The sequence below is a fragment of the Vulpes lagopus genome, chromosome 24 (genome assembly GCF_018345385.1).
Source record: "Vulpes lagopus strain Blue_001 chromosome 24, ASM1834538v1, whole genome shotgun sequence".
Classification (NCBI taxonomy): Eukaryota; Metazoa; Chordata; class Mammalia; order Carnivora; family Canidae; genus Vulpes; species Vulpes lagopus.
The window spans coordinates 36,860,819-36,882,207 of NC_054847.1; the positions used below are offsets into that span (position 1 = coordinate 36,860,819).

Here is a 21,389-nt window from a genome sequence, read left to right on the forward strand (position 1 = left end):
GACTGGCGGGAAAATCTGTGAAGGTGACCCAAATGAAGTATATATCAGAAACATGTACATATATATTATTATATATATTTATATATAATATCAGAAAATGTATATAAAATATAATTTTTCCACAAATAAATGTGTGAGCAGTGGTGCCTTAAGGAGGCTGGATGCCATGCAATGAATCCTAGAAAATGATCCAGGGACACAGGCACTGCACTGATCTAAACTCTGTCAGTCAGGTTTTCAGATTGTTTGCCGTGGAACATTCAAACTCACAAAATCCTACTAGAGGCCTAAAATGTGCATCTGTTCAAACCTAGGTAATATTTCTCCCCTACGCTGGGGCAAATGTACAGTGTGTTTAAGTTAAAATTATTATACTTGCAATGATGAAACTATTTTAATTGAGATTATGATTACTAACATGGGTACTGGATTTACAATTTACATACCATATATTCAGGTCTATAAATAAAAAGTTTTGCACAAGTTGAAAAATTGCAAGTCTGGAATTTGAAGGAGTTTCTTAACTTAGGTCATATGCAAGCCTGATCTGATCATATGTTTTATGCTGTGTATAGTCTTTAATAATTCTGTTTGATGTGAATATCATGTATTTTGCTCAAATATATGATTTGATATACAGACCCCACTTTAGGTGTTAAATATAACACTGCACATGTACCACATTATCTTCCTAAAATCTGAAAATTTCTATGTCTCAAAATTTATCTGGACACAAGTGTTTTGGTTAAGCAATTGTGGTCCGGTGCTATATAATTTCTTTAATGAACACAATACTTATTCTTGATTAAGCAAAGTAGCAGTTATGAGAGAAAATGGAATACTAGAAAGTGAAATTGAAAATTAAATGCTGAAATTAATTTAAAGGACACAGAATTGGTCAAGATTTAAAAATGCTGACTTAAATAAAGATGTTGTAAGTTATCCATAGCTGTGCTCTTTATTTAAATTATAAGTAGAATCATGATGTACAAGTATTCTAATTGTATTTTCTCTTTTTCCTTCTGTGGTTATTGGTCATACACAAAGGCATACTGGCATAGTGGAAAGCTTTCCATACTAAAAATTTGGACTAAGAATTCTCCTCTTTTTCTGTCATTTTCCAAGTCATTTACATTCCCTGACCAGTTTCCTCCACTGTAAAATGAAACGGGTAACTTAAGATTAATTTGTCCTCTCCTGAATTTCATAATGAAATGATTCTAAAATTCATTACCTTATATTTACGTTTTATTTCTTATCCCATCTTGTTCTAAAAATAGTACATAGGGCTATAATATCCTTAAGCTGTAAAAGATGTATTTTGCTTATTTTGCAAAAGAGAACCCTCTGAGACTAATCAATTTCTTTTGTACACAGTACAAGTTCCAGGGCCAGTAGAAAACCTGCACGCCGTATCTACCTCACCTACCTCAATTCTTATTACCTGGGAACCCCCTGCCTATGCAAACGGTCCAGTCCAAGGGTACAGATTATTCTGCACTGAGGTGTCCACGGGAAAGGAACAGGTAGGCAAGGGAATGGGCCCAATGCTGCCACCTATTGGATAGTTCTAGGACCAGAGCCCTAGGAGAAGATCTACAGACTTTTGGTACAGTCCAGTTCAGCATCTTAATTGGATAACTAATTAGTTTTAAAGTACTGGTTATTAGAAGCGATAAACAATTTAATTGAATTCTGATTGTAAGAGAAGCAAATGGGCAATGAGGTGAAGTCACTATAAAATAGGATTTTTTTTTTATTTTTATTTTTTTGTGTGTGGTCTAAGTAGATAGTGGCCCCCGGCAGGTGTAGCCGTATTTACATGAACTCATCTGGTCCTAGAAAACATTTTGAGTCCTTATCTTAATTAAGAATGATTGATCTTTTGTTCAATGACCTCAGTCACGTTACTTTTTTTGTTCTTATATATTTGAGTTATTTCTGTCTTCTCACCATCAGGTTGTAGTCACCTGTAGTCATTTTTCATTGTTTTTCAGGAAACCTCTCTCCAGAAGGCTACTCGCTTCCTTCTTACATTTTGTGGTTTGCACAGACCCCTAAAAATAGGACAATTAGATTTTCAGATAAATAAGTATTGAAGGGGAGACATATGAGACTCAGCAATTCTGTTTTGTGACATGTATCTGACTATTGAGACGTTTACTTCCAGATTCTCAATCTCATATGGAAAAAGATATATAGACAGTACGTAGCTAAGTAAGAAAAACCAAGAGCCCACCTTGGGATAATAGAGTTCTTAGAATGTCTTATGAAGCCTGCCAAGCATACTGTGGTCTTCATGCGTCCACACAAACTGCATGATAGAGATTTTACTTAAAAAAAAAAATGTTTTGCAAAAATCCTTTTCAGAAATTGTTTGAGCCTTAAGTTATGTTGCACAAGAAGAATTACTAAGATCTCTTATATAATCATTCATCCCGGGTTTTTTTTTTTTTTTTCTGTTGTTGTTGTTGTTGATTTGCTGTCTTCATGCTATTTAGCTCTTGTTTTCATCCTTCTTTGCAACACATTTTTGGCTTCTCCAATAATGCATTTCACCTACCCACTTAAATAAATTCAGAAATGATGTTACCTGAGACAAATATGAGTGTGAGCATCATTGTGGAGAGTAAAATGATAGGTCTTCTAGAACAAATTGGCTCTGATTTCTCAATGACCTTCACCTCCAGTACCTCATTTCTGCAGCTGTGAAGTGCTGAAAACGGTTCCAACGCACCTCACAGCACTGTAGGAGAGAAAGATTGTGGCAAAGTATCTGTCAGTTTCAAGAACCGGGGGTATATTTCAGCAAGTGAGGGAAGAAATCTACTGTTTTGTAGTGAATTATTCCATTTCGGATAGAGGAGCAAGTCTCTCTTCCCATGGATTCACAGGCTGCCTTGTGCCTGTCAGAGTTTCGGTGTGGGTGGAATACCTCATGCCATTCGATGTATTGGGTGGCATTAAACACATTGGAGCTTAATGACTGTAAAAATAGTCTGGTGCTATTTTAACTGGAAGTCTACAGAATGGTTTGGGATTTAGTGGGGGAGTGTGTGTCACAAGTTAGGTTTTACAACAACTCATTAGAAGGCTAGAGTGTAGTTTTGTGAGTAAGAGTCTAATATCCAATTCTGTGATTGCACAGAATGGCTGCCATTTCTGCTTTAATGTGCCTCCTGAATAACAGTTTGGCATTTTATGTCTCCAGAATATAGAGGTTGATGGACTATCTTATAAGCTGGAAGGCCTGAAAAAATTCACGGAATATACTCTTCGATTCTTAGCTTATAATCGCTATGGGCCAGGAGTATCTACTGATGACATAACGGTGGTTACACTTTCTGACGGTAAGTCATAGACAGTGAAACTTGACTCATGTATTTGGTAGTAATGACATAATGTTGCATGTATGCTATAGATTGCTTCCTTAAGGTTTTCTAATTGAAACTCTATGGCATATATTAGCATAAATTAAAATTTTGACTAGTTCACTCAACCATCTATTATGGTTAAATTTCAGTTTTCAAAAAGGTATATTCTATACCCTGTGTCAGAATTCCTAATAGGTAATCTTCAAAAGTGTGGGTCCTGCCTAAGAGCTAAAATGTTTGGGGTGAGGAGGGGTCTCTTTATGTCTGTAAACACAAACTGATTTATACATGTGTATGGACTAATGTACATCATTCTGTCCCTTTTTAGTTCTCATTCTAAAGGGGATGGGTGATGAAAAATGTAAGCGACGGAAAGCCCTCCTACCTATGCCACTTAAATTGAAAACATTTTGTAAGGATTTAGGCCAAATAATCCAGTTATTGAAGGTATTAAAACTAAGCAGGATAATGCATAATTTTACTTGTACCTTGCCTAACAGGTGAAATATTAGACATATTTTCTGAAATATCATAAAAGAGAAGAAGAACTCTTAATGAAAAAGATGGATTTGGCAAAGCAGTAGCAGCGGAAACTAGAGATCTAAGAAAAGAATAAGAAAATGTTGGGAAATTTAACGACCAGTCAAAATAAAGGACAGCAGAGTGTATGGTATGGGGCCAGTGAAATGCAGGCAGGTGTAGAAATGCAGAGATGGCCTCCATGAATATTAAAAAGGCAACAAGCTATCTCTTTTCAGCAATGATTTCCATGTTGCTGTATGTAATTCTATAAATTATTGATCTTCTGAATTACAAGGGAAGAAAAAAAAAAGATCTTAACTTGTGATTCCTTAACCAATCCATCATGGTTTAATCTGGAAAAGTATCTGGGTGGATATTTCACACAGTATCAGTGGATCGAGGAAGGTCATGCATGTTATTAAGGACAGTGATGCAAAGACACAGGAAGGATGCTCATTTGCAATTTCAACTTAAAAATATATTTTATATGTGACAACACTTCAGTATCATTTTTAAATGCCCATCCATCTGATTCTGTTATTGAAGACAGAATAGAATATTTACTGGCAGAATAAATTACTTCACAACTTATAATTATAAAAATAAAAGGAAAACAAATGAAAATGAATATTTTACATAATTTATGTAGATTTCATTCACACTCTGAACTGTAATACTGTGGCCTTATTCTCCACTTTGGTTTTAAATGTCATAAGTGAGAGAGAGAGATTATTACTCATTAGTCCAAGAATTATTATCTCTAAGTGTTGCAACAGTTAGGACTTAGAAAATGCCTGTCACTAAATAAAAGGATTTCATGACCCTAACTCTACAAGCATCACCACGCAAAGGATGCCAACTTGTCTTAATTGATGTATTTGGTAGGAGAAAGCAAGAACTGAGTGGTCCCCTTGGAGTGGGCTCCTGGACCTTCTCCCCATTCCTCTTCACAATGAATTCATCTCTTTTGATTTCCAGTGAAAACCCCTGCACTCTTGGCTTTCTATCTCTTGTTATCCAGTCAGTCCCCTTCTTCCTCTCAATCTGATGTCTTCTCTCTATCGAAGCTGTCCATGCGGAGGGCACACATCATACAGAGATGTGTTTCATCACATTTCATAGCCTCCTACTTCCCAACCCACAGTCGTGAAGCTGTCTTCTTGACTTTCTGGGTGTTATAAAAAGGAGATGTTGTGGAAATTAAATGGGCTAATCCATGTGAGCACCTAAAATATGAACATGTCATACATTTAAGTGTTCAATAAATGTTATCTATAACAATGCACATGTCACTTTTTCTCCTTGTACTACATGTTCCTTAAGGTGAGGGATGCTGTTATATTCATCTCTCTACTCATCATCTCAGTAAATACTTGCTGAATTAATCAGACAGTTCAGCCAAACAATACAATTTTTTGTATGTGTAGATTTATCTTTCGGACTTCCCGTTTATGTGACTAATTTAATAGATGACTGTGTCTACATCTGTGTTAGAGAGAACATCGTGTTTCTTATCAGGTCAGAGGAACCCTTACCATAAAAATTTATATTGGGACGATAAAAAATGGAATAAGAGCAAAATAAAAATGCAAGTAATTTTTTTTCTGAAGCAATTATCCCAATGGTACTCCTGTTATGCTAAAATGCTTGTGAAGATTTTTATCCTGATAAGCTGTCATCTCTAATTTAGCCTGCTTTTTAATTGTATTTCTGGGAAGAAAAATTGTTTTTCATTCAGATTCCTCCACTTATTGTGTCATTTCTTTATAACGATCCACTTCTTTAAACCATTTGGGATTGTAGAATATCAGATCTAGGCAGCCTGATATTTAGTGTGGAATGTAACTAGTTTTGCCAATTTGTTCCCAAACACTGTCTCTTTAACTAGTTGACAACTGTAGCTCATTAAAATATTTTATGAGTCAATTAATATTTATGAATTTCCATGCAGGCTTGCTCTGTGCCCAAAAGTGGAGGGAACCAATTTCATAGGCAAACTTAGCTTTAAGAATGTGCTTCTTACGGTTGTCACTGGTATTTATTGAGTACTTATTAGTGCAAGGCCTTGCTCTAATCACTTTGCTTTATTAACCTTTAATCCTCATGATACTATAATTTTTTTCCCTACTTTACAGATGACAAAACTAATATTAGAAAGAAGTCAAAGGTAAGCAGCAGAGCCAGGTCACATAAGCTAGTAAGAAAAGGAGCAAGATTTAATGTGAAAAAAATCTTGAGTTTCTCTTATTTTGTAATGAATTTCTCATATGAATTGCTTGAAGTACAAAGCTCGTAATCATATATCAGTTATTTCAATCCATAAATTGTGTCAAGACAGCACACATTTGGTAAAGAGAGGGATTCAAGTGTCTGTCTATATGGACATTCAGTTACAAATGGGGGACTTTATGTACTCTACAGAATGTATCATCATATCAAACCACCATGTGGCATCATATTGAGGGGAGTTTCTAGACCAAATACCACAGATTGGCTTTAAGGAACCTGTTGTAAATGATAAATTGCTTGACATTTTAAAGAGAAAACAATGAACTATGGTCTTCTTCTTTTCCTCATGAGACAACCAAATATCTTGGGAAATCAAATAAAGAAAAGCTCAAACTAATGTGGATTCCATTTACTTCCACCAAGCAATTAACCCTATCTACTATATCTCAATAATAGGGGAATTGATAGTGAGAGGCGAGGAGTGGAGATTGATAACTAAAAATGCTACAGAAGAAACTCTCTAATTTATTTCCTGATTATGTAAAGCAAGAATAGTCAATGTGCTAGAAGTTTGTGAAGTTATACGATGGAGCACTTGGCATTTTTTTCAGTCGGTGCCTATTTTAATCTTCAGTGCTTTACAGAATAATTTGAATACGGATCCTCTTAAATTCTTCTTCATTGTGAGGATGTCAGTCTGTTTAAGTTTTTCTGATCACACACATTGTTATTATTTCCAGCATACTCTATTATTTCCACTTTTAAAGAAATAGACTGTGGAGCTGGTCTTATTAAAGCCTCTGCATTCTCCCCTTTCCTGAAAACTGGGCTGGGACGTCCATGGGCCTGTGAAGGTAGTTCAGGGAAGTCTGTTTCATTAATGTAACATTTGAGAAGAGTTGAGAATATAGAAAGATTGCCAAATGCAGAAGAGCCCTTCTGACTATTTTAACTTTTTTAAAAAAAGGATCTTAATGTTTTAATCATAGTAATGTAAAATGGAATATAATATATAAAAGAATGAAAGTTTTAGAAATGAGTTTTGAAGGAAACTTATCTATTAAGAATAAAAACACACACACACATACTTTAAAGACTCCACGAAAAAGGACATCCAAATGCCACCAAGCATGTGAAAAGATGTTCCTCATTATTAGTCTTTGGGGGAAAAGCAAATAAAAACACTATATATATATATATATATATATATATATATATATATATATATACCAAATGACTAAAATGAAAAAGATTCAGAAGAAAAACAAAGGTTGGTAAGGATATGGGAATTCTGGAAATTTGCTATATTCTTAATTAGAGTGTAAATTGGTGTGACCACCTTGGAAAATTTTGTCTACTAAAGCTGGATGTATATATAACCCCATAGGGGTTTCTACTGCTATCAGGATTTCCAATCCTAGGTATATAATGAAGGAAATGAGTGCAGTTATTCATAAAAAGACATGTACAAAAGTTTTCATAGCAGATTTATTCTCAGAGCCCCCAACTGAAAATAATCCAGTGACATTCATCAATAGAAGGAGTAAATATAAAATGTAATAGTCACGTATTAGAATATGTAGTAACAATAAAAAAAGCAAACAAAAGCACTGAAACTACTGCGAAATGAGCCAGAAAGAATGAATCCCAAGAAATAATAATGAACAAGAGAAACCAGGCTGAAAAAAATAACTGATTGAATTTTTAGTAAGCTCAAAAGCAAGCTAAACTAATCGATGGTGTTAGAAATCAGAATAGTGGTTACTCTTAGAAGGATATTGATTGGGAAGGGACCCAAGTGAACTTTCCAGGATACTGAAACTATTTATATCTTGATCTAGGGGACGTTTAAATGTGAACACACCACACACATATAACTTTATCCAGTAGCGCATATAAGATTTGTGCATTATACTATGTGTATGCAAACATTAATTTTAAAACATAAAACTGCAAAAATAAAGCTTGTTATAACTAAAACCTTGAGTATGAAAAAGGTTTTATTATGTCTTATAATCTTTCTGTTAATTAATCACTTAGCTAATTAATTCAACACATATTTGCTGCACGTGACCCGCATGCCTGACACTCTTTGATACTGAGGATTCAGCATCAAAAGGGACAAGAATCCTGGACCCTGTGGGGATTATATTCTATATTTGAAAAGAAATATAATATGAACTAAAATAAATAGAATACAAAAGTCAATTTCTTAAATCATAAAATATTTTTTGAAAGAATTCTTGCTGACCTAATTTATGAAAACAAGCCTCCGGTGAGCGTTGTTTTGTTTCTGTCACAAGCTGTGTTGACCACAACTTTCACCAAGTACTAAGATACGAAATTCAAAATGAAAATAAAGCAAGTGATTATAATTCCTATGGTGTCCAGAAAGGCCCAGGAGCTAATATTTAAGTAAGTATTCATTTGTTCATGTAATCGAGTCAGTAACTATTAATTGAATGTCAGTTTGTGGGCTGTGAAGATTAATCAGACATGTATCATGCCCTCATGGTGATTACTTTTCAGAAAGCAAACTCAGAGTAGGGCATAAGTGAATTCATATAGGTGAAGGTAAATATAAGGACCCTAGAGAAAATATAAGTACCCTAGAGAAATGTAGATATTATCCAAGTTCAAGTTCAAGAACGGGCAACATGACAGAGAAGGCTCCATAAATTCTTGAAAATGCTGAGACCATTTCTTTTCTGGTAAATCAATTTGTCATGAACACAATAGGGACTACTCATTTTACAGATTAATACGTGGTAAGCGTTTATTGAATACTACTTCCATTTCTTTTGTGGGGCAGAAAGCTTTATTCTGTTTATGACTCCTCTAGGACATCCAGGATAGTGTCCGACACATCCCAGCCATTTAGTGAATGGTTATCTTTGAATTACTCACGTGATGGAATATTCACTTTTTGATATGGTAAATATACACTACAAGTATTATGAAGAAAGTGTGCACATCCCTCCTTCTTCCATGAAGGAATGTGACAATCAAAATGCAGACAAGAGAAAAAAATAAACCTAAAAAATCCACAAAGAAAAATAAACTGCTTTTTTGTTAATGGAACTGATTCGACGAATGCTATTTGATAACCCGTTTGCATCGCTCACCCATAGGTTTAATTACAGGCATATATAAGGACAGATGTATTCCTTTCACTTTTTAAGAGATAATAAAGATTGTGGTAAGAGGATTAAGCAACATGAGTGACCATTAGCATGACACATTTTATAATAAAACCATGCAGATCCTGAAATACACAGTATCTTAGGCCTTTAAAACCACTCTAGGAAATCTCCTGTGTGTTTTTATTGGTTTCTCTGGGAAGGTTGTAACCAGAAAGCTGTAATTAAATGGCAGTGATTGCTATCATGACAGGTGCTCTCTTACCTAACAGTTTGGAGGTGGGGCTATCTGCATGGATTCTCATTTTGGTAAAATGAGAAGAAATAAACAGAGACAGCTCTTTTTCATCTCTTCAGGAAAAATGTTGAAGCACCACCTGGATCATCCTCCCTAATTACCGTGATGAACTGTGAAAGTCATGTTTTCTCTTTTCACAGAGGGCTTGTAGCCTATCTTTTCTGACTTGGGCAGTAACCGTCTCACCTTGTTTTGTTCCTTTTAGTGCCAAGTGCCCCGCCTCAGAACGTCTCCCTGGAAGTAGTTAATTCAAGGGTAAGTCATCATATGGACAATCATCTTATGGTTTCACTCATACGTGGGATATAAGAAATAGTGAAAGGGATTATGAGGGAAAGCAGGGAAAATGGGTGGGAAAAATTAGAGAGGGAAACAAACCATGAGAGATGCCGGACTCTGGGAAACAAAGAAAGGGTTGCAGAAGAGGAGGTGGGTGGGAGGATGGGGTGACTGGGTGACGGGGCACTGAGGGGGGCACTTGATGGGATGAGCACTGCGTGTTATGCTATATGTTGGCAAATCGAACTTAAATTAAAAAAAAAAAATCAAGGGTAAGCCATAGAAAGGTTTACTATTTCATTCGCTACACGTGTGCTTTTCACTTGCCCATCCGTTCACCCACTTGGGTGCACGGTGGTTTCCATGTGAGGAGATGCTCCAGGACAGCAGAGTGGGTGAGCAGCATGGATTCTGCATCTTCAATCACACTTGAGTTAATTAAAGGAAGAATTTGGTTACTAATAGCACACAGTTTTATAAATGTGATTAAAGGCTATTCCATCAGGAAGCAAAGACGTCTATTTATTTATATTTACTAGTATAGGATATAATGTACTAGAAGTAACAGTCGATTGAGGGAATAAACAAAACTGTCACCTTGAAAGAGGTGGAATACAGACTGCTTCCTGTTTCATCACCATCCCTATCATTCACTTATAAATATATGCATCAGAGGCTGTTTTGGGGTCCAATAAGGTTATGAAGCAGTGTTATCCGGTGATTAATATCTTCCTGGCCTGAAACATTGATGTAACTTTCAAAAGAATTTAAATGAGGCTGAGTATAGCTGAAGATAAGGAGCCTAATGCCAGAAATCGGTCTTCTATAAACATCTCTTTATTTCAAGTATTCCTTGGGGTTGAAAATAAGCTAAAGCCATGTGGTATGGTGAAGCAAACAAGAATTGGTTTGGTTTGACTCTTTGACCACTTGGTTGTGTGCTCTCTCAGGGAAGTGATCTCACTCTTCCCGGGCCTCAGTGAGGGCAGATCAGTCTAAGCTCTGGGACGCAGCAGGGAAATTTTATGAGTCTTCAAGAAAGCCATACTCTGGTTTTTATTCTAGCTTTCTCTTTTAATAACTGTATGTGATTTTGGAAAAGTTTCTGACTTCAGCAACCCTCTGTTTCTGTATTCATGGAGTATGAATGTCAATGCTTTCTGTATTGATTTACCATGAAGAAGTAGTAATAGAACACATACAGAGGATCTAATTTTGTGTCAGTAACTATTCACTCAATGTACAATTCCATGCCAGACCTTGCAAAAATCTCCAATGAAGCCCTGTGTTACGACTATGATCAGATTTGCCTCTGTCAAATGAATTTGTCTTTTGGGACAAGTGAAAAGTCTCTAAAATTGTTAGCCTCTTACATTTTTATTCCCCATATTGGATAAGAACTAGAAAAATAAAATTTAAAATTAGAAGAAGTAAAATAAATAAACTTAAGGAGAAAACAATGAGCTAACGGAAAATAACCAGAAGTAAATATCTCCTAAAAACTATATTATTATTGGCAACAACATTAAATGTTTTACATATGTGCCACTCAAATTAGGAGATCGCTGAATCACAGTCAAGTAGATTTTTACGATTATTGTAGGTTGCTAATAAATGAAGTTTGGAAAACATACTATGATTTCTCTTGTTTTAATGACTTCTTTTTATTTGGCTTTTCACCTGCCTCACATCATTCCTCCAGAGAACTCAGAAACTGATACAAACTATTTCATGCGTATGTGTCTGTGGTCATATTCTTTAAAAGTCTACTCCAGGAAAGATGAATGTTTTCTTCTGAAATGTGAATAAGGCATTATTGAATGACCTTGGATGCTGACTGTATTTAAATATGGATTTTTACCGCCCTGATAAGGGAATTCCTGTTTTGCAAAATTGGATTTTCAACTGATTTTTATATATGTATACAAATACCCCGGCCTGTACTCTTCTATAATATGCAATGCTTGCAACAACCAAATATAAGAGCTCCTGTTTCTATCCTCCTGTGGTTATATCTGGAACATTGTACTGCTAGAAAATCTAACTTGTTCATTAGCATTTTAAAATGAACATAGCAGGCCCAGGCCCTGGAAAACCATTTATTTGCCTGCCTTTCTCTCTGTTAATCTTATTTTCTAGCATTTAAGGAATTATAAAATATGAGTTTGAATTCTTCTTGGATTCTTCTTGGTTTGTTTACCAAGGAGAAAGAAACTGGATGGCCAAAACACTTTTATTTATTTATTTATTTATTTATTTATTTATTTATTTATTTATTTATTTATTTTTATTCCCACTATTGATGAAAAGACAAAAACAAGATTATATTATGATTTTCTTCTTAGGTTTGATACAAAAGTTCTCAAATATATTAATATTTACCCCAACTATTACCATTTTAAGAGACAAAACCTATTTAAAAGGGAATAGTTTAGTTGAATAAGTAGTAGTAGTATCTTTCAACTAAAAGAATTACATTTATGTTTCTCATTTTACTTGGAATTTTTATTTAATATAGAAGGAACAGAGCTACATTTAAAATTTTTATTCTGTATAATATTTTCAATTGCTGGGCATACTTCATCATTTTATTAACAGTCAATGAGAAAATTTGGTTGTGCTAATATTTTTGCACACAGATCGCTAGGATTTCTGTACACAGAATTGAGAAGTCACTATAAGGCATAAAATGACCATTTATAGGTTGTTAAGGTTCTGGTTACCAATAAGCCAACAGGACTGAGAAATCATGTCCCAAGCTATGCAAACAGTATGGTTCTTAAACATTTAGATAAAAGAATGAAAAGGAATTCTGTTACTATATTGTTCTTAAAACCCTCATGCAGCAGATTACCTTTATAAAGCTATAATCATAGAACAGCCTTGATTCCCTTTCTGCAGGCTTATGTGAACACAAATTTTGTTCTGAGGGAATGGCTTTATGTAGCTATAGATACTTATTTTAGGTAATAATGAGTCATGATTGTATGGTTATTTCTCATACTAAAATTTCTTTACAAGAAATAACATCTTCGTAAGAAAAGAGAAAATAATGGTTTACAGAATGGACTTTAAAATGTGACTGTTTTATTGGGAAAACTTTATAGGGATAATTTTCTTAAGATTTTTACTTTAAAATTCAATTATTATTTGAAGAAATAAATATTACAACCTAATTAGTTGGCTAGACTATAAAGCGTAAATTATAGACTGGGAAGAGCTTCTACTGGTACTTTACTATTTTCCTATGTTCTAATATAAAAGTTCTGGGAATAAGAACATTTAGAGACTGCTACAATTCAAGATGCTTGGGCTCCTTTCCTAGCTCTTTGAGACCTTGGAAAGTCAAGATCCGTTTCATTGATTCACTCAACATTTGCTGTGTACTTACAATTTATCTACTGTATACTGTGTACACAGATACACATGCGTGTATACTTATGTACACACTGCATATACACTGACTAAATGACTACATATACCTAAGTGACCCAGTCTTTGCCTTCATGGAACTCATGGTTTACTAGGAAGATATATGAAAGAAAATTCACTTTTATTGAAACCAAATTTGATCGATTATAACTCCTCAAAGTTGACATTATTTTCTCATTGATAAAATGAAAGGGTTGGAGAGATAATCTCTAAAATCTCTGTGGCTCCAAACATCTATGTCTGTATCTTCACTTGTCACACCATTTCTTCATCATTTTATCTTTACAGATTTAGAGAAAATAGACACATATATTGATCAAAGTATACCAGATTCGATTTACATGTTCAGATGCTTGTTGATTGAGCACTATAGGCTGATTACCAAGAATGAAATTTTAATATTAAATAAATAAAATCCAGTATATCACCAGGCATGGGTCCTTGTATAGGGTTAGATTTTTTAAATCTAAAAATCCACATAGAATAGTGGATTCCTCTAGTTATATCATTGCACTTTTCTAGTGTTGAAATTCTTACCCTTGAACACCAAATACATCCATGTGGATGTAATTTTGTTGCATTCCTAAAAGCTAATACCCAGTAGGTCACTCACAGTTTGATAGTGTGTGTGATGCCTTAATTGCAACAGTAGATAAAGTGACTGGTGTCTCCCTCTATCTTAGTGCCTCACTCCCTCATGTGAGCATTTTGGCATGCTTAAATAACTTGAAAATTAGTTTAGTAATCATACAATTCCCTTTACCTAGAAACTACCCAAAGGGAGATTTAAAACAGCAGTTTCCAACTCTAAGAAACATAATGATCATTTTGGTCTCAGATATTTTAACATTTTTTTTCTTTATTTTCTCTTTTTCTTTCTTTCCCTTCTTTCTTTGAAAACAAAGCAGCAAACAAACAAACAAAAGCAAAGCAGAGGTCATCTAAGTACTGTATCATTGGGTAACCTCAGGAGGGCATGTGGCATAATGGAGTAGGTTGGACTCAGGCCTCTGTCCCCTTCATTGCTCCAGCTCTCTCATCAACAGAACCTGGGAGTCATTTGCATTTGACTCCCAAATGGGATAGACACTTGTTAGGGATTGTGAGCAAAAGTGTGAAAGTGAGGAGAGGAGAGAGAGTAGAAGAATGAAAAACAAAGAGCCAGTGTGAGTTACAATATCAATTTGCAGATCCTCTGGTCTTTGGTCTTTGTTTTTTAGGTGTTTTTGTTTTGCCCCTGATGGGGAGTGTCTACCCTTGGCTGTCCAGAGGACACTGGAATTTATACCACATCCCGCCTAAAAACACAGACCCTCTTCTTCAGTCTGTGAATGGTGATCTCTGCCTTGCACATAGACGTAGGTCTCAGAGAACTCTTGAAAACAAACATTTTGTTTGTTTTTCTTCCAATCATCCTAAATCCTTCATAAGATACACTTTGGCCACTGAGTTACGTGGAGCTGGAGCTCTCAGTCCTCCCTACAATGAATTTAGTTGGTTCTTGAAATGCATTTAATGTAGAGAAAGAGGACATGCAGGAGACCTTGGGTGATTGATACCATGCAAAGATACATTAAAAACTGGCATTTACAATAATATTTACACTCCAGACTTTGTACTGGTGTTTTTACTCAATCTTAATATACAGAGCATTTCTATCTAATTATCATGTCTGGTCCAGTTATTCGTTAATACAATTCAAGTGGGTATAGATCTCTTGTATTTATTTTAGTTATTGATCTCTTCATTGATGCATTACCTGAGTGTTCTTGGAGTATAGACAATGTTCAGAGGGCCATGACAGAAACAGTCTTGGGAAGGGTGAGAGAGTGGAAACATAATTATAAGGCAGACAATGTTTCCTGATGGTTCTTACAGTCTAGTCTTTCTGTTTTTGCTATAATTTGTAGAATAGACTGGCTATAAACTTTTATGTTATTAAAATCAGACAACATGTAATTAGTGAAAACTCTTTCAAGAATAAAACTGTTTGGAGACACCTGGGTGTCTCCGTGGTTGAGTGTCTGCCTTTGGCTCAGGGCGTGATCTCCATCCCGGGTTTGAGTCCCACGTTGGGCTCCCTGCAGGGAGCCTGCATCTCCCTCTGCCTGTGTCTCTCCCTCTCTCCATGTCCCTCATGAATAAATAAATAAAATCTTCAGAAAAAAAAAAAGAAGAAAACTATTTGGTCTGTAATTTGGAAAGAACCCATCTTCATATATTTGTTGTCCTGCTTACATTTTTAAAAAACAGTACTTTTTATTGTAGTAAAACATATATAATGTAAAATTTATCATTCTAACAGTTTTTCAGTGTACAGTTAGTTGCATATTGTTGAATCATTACAACCATCCACCCTCAGAACACTTTTTTATCTCCTCAAACTGAAATTCTGCTCCCATTAAATAATAATACCCCATTTCTTCCCTTTCCCCAGGCTCTGGCAACCAATATTCTGCTTTCTTCCTCCTGACTTATTTTATAAAAAAATGTGAGGAGACTGATTCATGGGGAAAAATGTGATTGTCTTTTTACTCTATCTTAAGAGAGAATAAGAACATTCTTAAAGTTTTACATTTTCACAGGGAAATAAAGGATCTAATGAATTATAGTGGTCAAGAATATAGGCCAATGCTTTAACTAGTTGAGAAAAAATACCCCATTTCCCATTATTGATACTGCTTTCAGAATAATTCTGTTCCAAGATCCCATGTTCATGAATTCATTTGAAAAAAATCTACTGACAAAACCAACTGCATAGTTAATAATAGGGAACCAGAAGTATATGCATGGGGTTATTCTGAAGTAACCCTGAAAACATAACTTTAGTCACTTGCATCAGTTTCATAACCTATTAAAATTTAGACCAGAGCTCTGAACCAGTAGATAAACGGATCCTTTGATTTTTTTTTTGAAGTTCCAATAAGTCAACAGTTTCTATTTTTTTTTTCCATAGTGAAAACACAGTCAATGAATAAACTATGATGGGAAGGATATTTGGATTGTAAAAAAAAAATAGATAACCAATTTTCAAATAGCACAAATGAATAATGCCAATTTAAATACATTCTGTAAATAATTTCAATAAAAAATACACTGTAAATCAAAAACATATCTTCTTATCACACTATCACTCATCCACTTAGAGCTGTTTAGAGAATATTGACTCATGGTACTTTCCTAAGCAATATTTCATGGTTTGAAATGTGAGAAATAAAAGTCTCCTATTAGAGACACTAAGGGCTGTGAAAAGTATTTTTTTTAACTTTGTTTTGGTCATATGATTTTTTTTAAGATTTTATTTATTTATTCATGAGAGACACAGAAGGAGAGGCAGAGACACAGGCAGAGGGAGAAGCAGGCTCCACGCAGGAAGCCCCATGCGGGACTCGATCCCAGGAGACCAAGATCATGACCTCAGCAAAAGGGAGACACTCAACCACTGAGCCACCCAGGCATCCCAAATGATTTCTTTCTATAGTTGTCTTTTATACTAAATAAAACTTAAAACTTTTCCCAAGTTACTTACTTTGGAAACAGCATATCCCAAACAAGAATAAAGTAGTTCATAAACTGAGCTAACTCATTTCCACAGAAAATACATTTGTACCTGAATTAATTTAAAATAACAATATAAGTTATGGGAGAAAAAGAAAGAAGAAAAATAAATTTATGAAAAAACTAGAAGTGAATCTAGGAATAGTCTTACAAAACACCTATGTGCGTAATAGGGGGTTGAGAACCACCTATGACCTCTCTTACAGGATTTGAATAAATTAGAGGCATGATTAAATCTCCATGTCTATATGAACTTTTTATAATGTGAACAGGATTAGAAAAATATTTTCTAGAATGTATCAAATACTTGTACCATTTTGTTGTTGTTGTGTATTTTGGGGTTATACTATTTTGTTCTTTCCAAATTTATTCTCATTACTGCCATCTAGGATACCTGGCACAAAGGATTTGGACAAAGAAACTAAAATAGGTTGTAGGATACCACCCTCTTGTGTGTTCTAGCTTCACTTTAATATTACCTTGCAATCTATACTTCATCACGCACGTTTCTAATGGCTCCATTTCTGGTCGGCTCTGAAGGCAAAGCTCACTTTAGCCTCTCATGAAGCTTAATGAGATTTCCCTCAAGTCATACATTTTTGAAAAGTGGGAGGTTTAATAATGGGCTTAAATTAAATGAACCTAGGTCCAGTGATAAGGTCTCTGATTTTAATTTAGTTCAAGGAAGTTCCCTTATATTTGGAATGGTTGATTAGTTAGAGGACATGAATAGGTTGAGTCTTACCAGTAGGTAAAAGCAGTCGCTAACTATGTGATTTGAATTTAGAGATGTTGAAACATTTACCTACACACAAAAAACTTCCTTTACTTGTCTAGCTTTAAAATATTGCTAAAATAACTGTGAGTATACAAAATCTTCACCTGTTTATTTAAGAATGAGCATGAGTTATTTTAATTAGCATTCCTGATATGTCTTTAAGGAACACCTAATTTTGACAATAATAATGGCAGTAAATAGCTTTTTCAGCAGGTTTTTTGTACCTGGCAATGTTCTAAGCAATTAAAACACTATTTTATTTACTTCTAATAACCCTATATGATATGTATGAGTTGTTAAACTGATTAATGGAATGCTAACTTTGAGCTGAGCCTATTGCTGGAAAAGCTACAATGCAGGCAAGTCACATCTCTTTCTGTCCTAGAGCTTACTTCAGTGCAAATACAGGCAGGTAGACTGATAAGGAAACAAAGAAATGAACAATTAACATAAGAGAATGATGAGTCATGTGAAGAAAATGAAACACAGTAATACGATAGAGAAGGACCTCATTTAAATCAGATTATCAGAGAAGACCATTTTTTGGAGGTGACACTGGAGCTGAGTCAAGAATGTGAGAAAGGGTCAGGTTTTTTTTTTTTTGCACATTTAGGATAAAGCCTTCCAAGGAAAGCCCCTAGCTAGTTCAAAAGGCTTCACAAGGGAATTGTCTGTGTGTGATTGAAATAATAGCCATATGCATGGATTACAGATCGCTGGGTCAGGGCCAGATCATGAGGGGCTCTACAGGGCCTGGTAAAAATTAGAATTTCATTCTGTGGATGATGAGAAGAGGTTTGAAAGGGGAGTGATCTCTTTTTAAAAGATCCCATTGGCTGCAGTGAAGAAAATTGTTAGGGATGGGGCAGGGTGGAAGTAGGGAGACCATTTAGGAGACAATTGAGTGATCTGTATGATATGATTGTAGCTGGGGCTTGGGAGTCATTTTAGCAGATGGAGAGAGAAAATCATGATGTGTGTTGCATTTAGAGCCAATAATATTGGCTAATGGATTGGATATAAAAGGCAGGGGAAAGAGAAGGATCAAGGATAGAGACTAGATTTTTGCTACAGCGAATGAGTGCATTATGGGGCTGTTTAATGAGAGAAGGATGAGTGCAGAAGAAGATTGGTTTAGAGGGACCAATCAATTAGTTTTTGGACATTTTGAATTTGAGATGACTACTGGACAAACAATTAAGAATGTCAATCATGTAGACATTCTAGCATATGAGACCAGAGTTCTGATGACAGGTCATGACAGGAGATAAAAATTAAGGAGTCACTGTCATATCTATGACACCTAGGGGGAGATTACAGTTAGAAAACCAAATGGCTGAAATCTGGAGACACTGCACATTTAGAGATTGGCCAGATGAGAAGGAGAAAGAGAGGTAGGAGAAGACAAAGGATGACGTCACAAAAGCAAGGGGAGGAGGGGGTTATGGGTAGGGGCGCTGCAAACTATTTCAGTGCTGATGAAAAGTATAGTAAAATAATGTCAGCAATGCAGCCGCTCGAGAGGGAGCATGAAAATGGAGAGGAAGGCGAGGGAATTGTAGAGCATGGCCACAGATGTTTTTGAGAAGTTTTCTTCCAAAGTGCATCAAAGAATTGGACAGGGACTTTAGAAGGTGGTAGGCTTGAGGAGGGTTTTGTTGCTTGTTTTACTTATTTACTGTTGTTTCCTTTATGAATGGTGGAGACTCTGCAACTTTTGCAAATAGTGCAGCCTAGAGGGGGAAATTAGTGATGCAGAAGAGACTGGAACATGGTTAAGACTGCAATTCTTTGTGTAGGCAAGAAGGCGGGGGATCCAGCATGCAGGGACAGGTGCTTCAAGCCTGGTAAGGTGAACAAAGGCAGAGGGAGTGGGTGTGGATACAGTTTATAGCCGAGGTGAGAAGTGTGACACAAGGTCTTAACGAGCCTATGAAATCTTGGAGGATCAAGTACTGAGAGTTTGAAGACAGGGAACAAGATGAGAATTTGTTATTTCAGATCGTAGGAAAGAGAATCATGAAGTACGTGAAATTACAATGGCCGAGCAGCGTGAACTGGCCATTTGAGCTTTGGGGTCATGAATATAAAGTGAAAAGAGCCAACACAATTGTGTTTGTTTTCCTCTCCAGGGGTGGTTGCTTGGTTGCTGGCCTGGGGTAGGCATTGAGTTTTATTTTGTTTGGAGTTTGCCAAGCCAAAAGGGCTGGAGTGACAAAGGGGTTTTGCAAGGGAATGATTAAAAGAAGACCCACTTCTTCGAAGCTGCCTAAGGAAAGACAGGAGAGGGTACAGGGGCAGCAGTGATGGATAATGAAAAAGTGGTTAGAACCAGTGGATTGTATAATTATTGTTCTATAATTGCATAATAATTCTATAATTATTATTAATGTGCCCCATTTTCCAGAGAGACCACTGAGATTTAGAGAGACTAGGTAATGACTCCCATTGCCACACAAGGAGGAAGTGGCAGCAAGGGGATTGGAACCCAGGCTCAGGTTGATCATTTGGCCACACTGCATTCCATCTATGGGGCCTTATGAGAGAAGGGGTTCAACGTAAGCTTTGCCTTCAACCAGTTTAAGTTCTCGGCAGGATTAGTTTCCAGGCAGAAGGTAAGGTCTCAATCAGAAGCTGGCAGATGGCTTAATCCATCAAGGGGACAACAGAACTAGGTAAGGAAGGCATGGAAAGAGATGGGTGCAAATGTCGGGAAAGGAGATCTTCTGAGAAGGGGATTCAGAAAGACATGTCCTGGAAAAAAAAAAAAAAAAGACATGTCCTGGGACCCTAGGTGGCTCAGCGGTTGAGCATCTGCCTTGGGCTCCAGGTGGGATCTCAGGGTCCCAGGATCGAGTCCCCCATCGGGCTCCCTGCATGGAGCCTGCTTCTCCCTCTGCCTGGGTCTCTGCCCCTCTCTCTGTGTCTCTCATGAATAAATAAATAAAATTTAAAAAGCAAAACCAAACATGTGCCTGGCTCCCCAGCTTCTCCCAGAGTGAACCTACTTGTAAGATTCTATTCCTCACAACCTTGTATTTCTCCCTGATGAGCCTAAAAAACACCTAAGAGGAGCCGTAGATTGTTAACTGAGCAAAGCTGAAACTTTATTAAATAATCCTGAAGACTTTTGGCATTTCCAAAGGTAATTCTGGTTTTTCCTCAATTCCAAGTTCTAGAATATATTTATCAATGAAACTTTGAAAGGAAAAAAATGAGATCACAGAGAAGAGCTTTACCTCAGCTCTCGAGATTTGTTGGCAATGAAATAAAGCTTGCGTGTGTGTCTGTGTATATATCTAATATGTATGTATATGTATATATTTTTTAGCAGGAGCAGCAGTGTTCCACATTAGGAAATGTATGTGAGGTTCAGAGAAAATGCTAGTCAGAACACTTGCCATTACATTTTATTAGCAAACATGGGTAATTTAAATAATAAACAAAACTAAACCAAATGGGCATACATTAGATAAGAAGCCTAGAGCAAAGGCTGCCAGGTAATAGTGCAACTATCTAAATAAGAGTATTATTTGAAGATATTGCTGTTTTAGCAACCAAACTAAGTCTAATATATCACTGCCCTGAAGTCATTTTAGTTTAATCTCATTAAGAAGTCCACTAACATTATGCAATCCCAATATATACTCTCAATACCCCCGAACATTGAAATCTACTTATTTCATTTATTATGTTGCTCTTTCAGATAGGAAATAGCTCCCATTAGTTTTCCAAAGTAGTCCAAATCATCACTCAGTCCACATGAAGTTGACAGTCTA

The 21,389-nt window shown here is 35.9% G+C and overlaps 1 protein-coding gene across 2 annotated transcripts in view; it reads left to right on the forward strand.

Annotated features, from left to right (window-relative positions):
• Positions 1 to 21,389, forward strand: part of DCC (DCC netrin 1 receptor) — a 1,085,392-nt gene that overhangs the window by 799,883 nt on the left and 264,120 nt on the right. For both annotated transcript variants that reach the window (XM_041739305.1, XM_041739306.1), the window contains exons 10-12: positions 1,378 to 1,526; positions 3,212 to 3,350; positions 9,769 to 9,818. In XM_041739305.1, the coding sequence (XP_041595239.1) occupies positions 1,378 to 1,526; positions 3,212 to 3,350; positions 9,769 to 9,818 (338 nt within the window). The remainder of the gene's footprint in view (positions 1 to 1,377; positions 1,527 to 3,211; positions 3,351 to 9,768; positions 9,819 to 21,389) is intronic.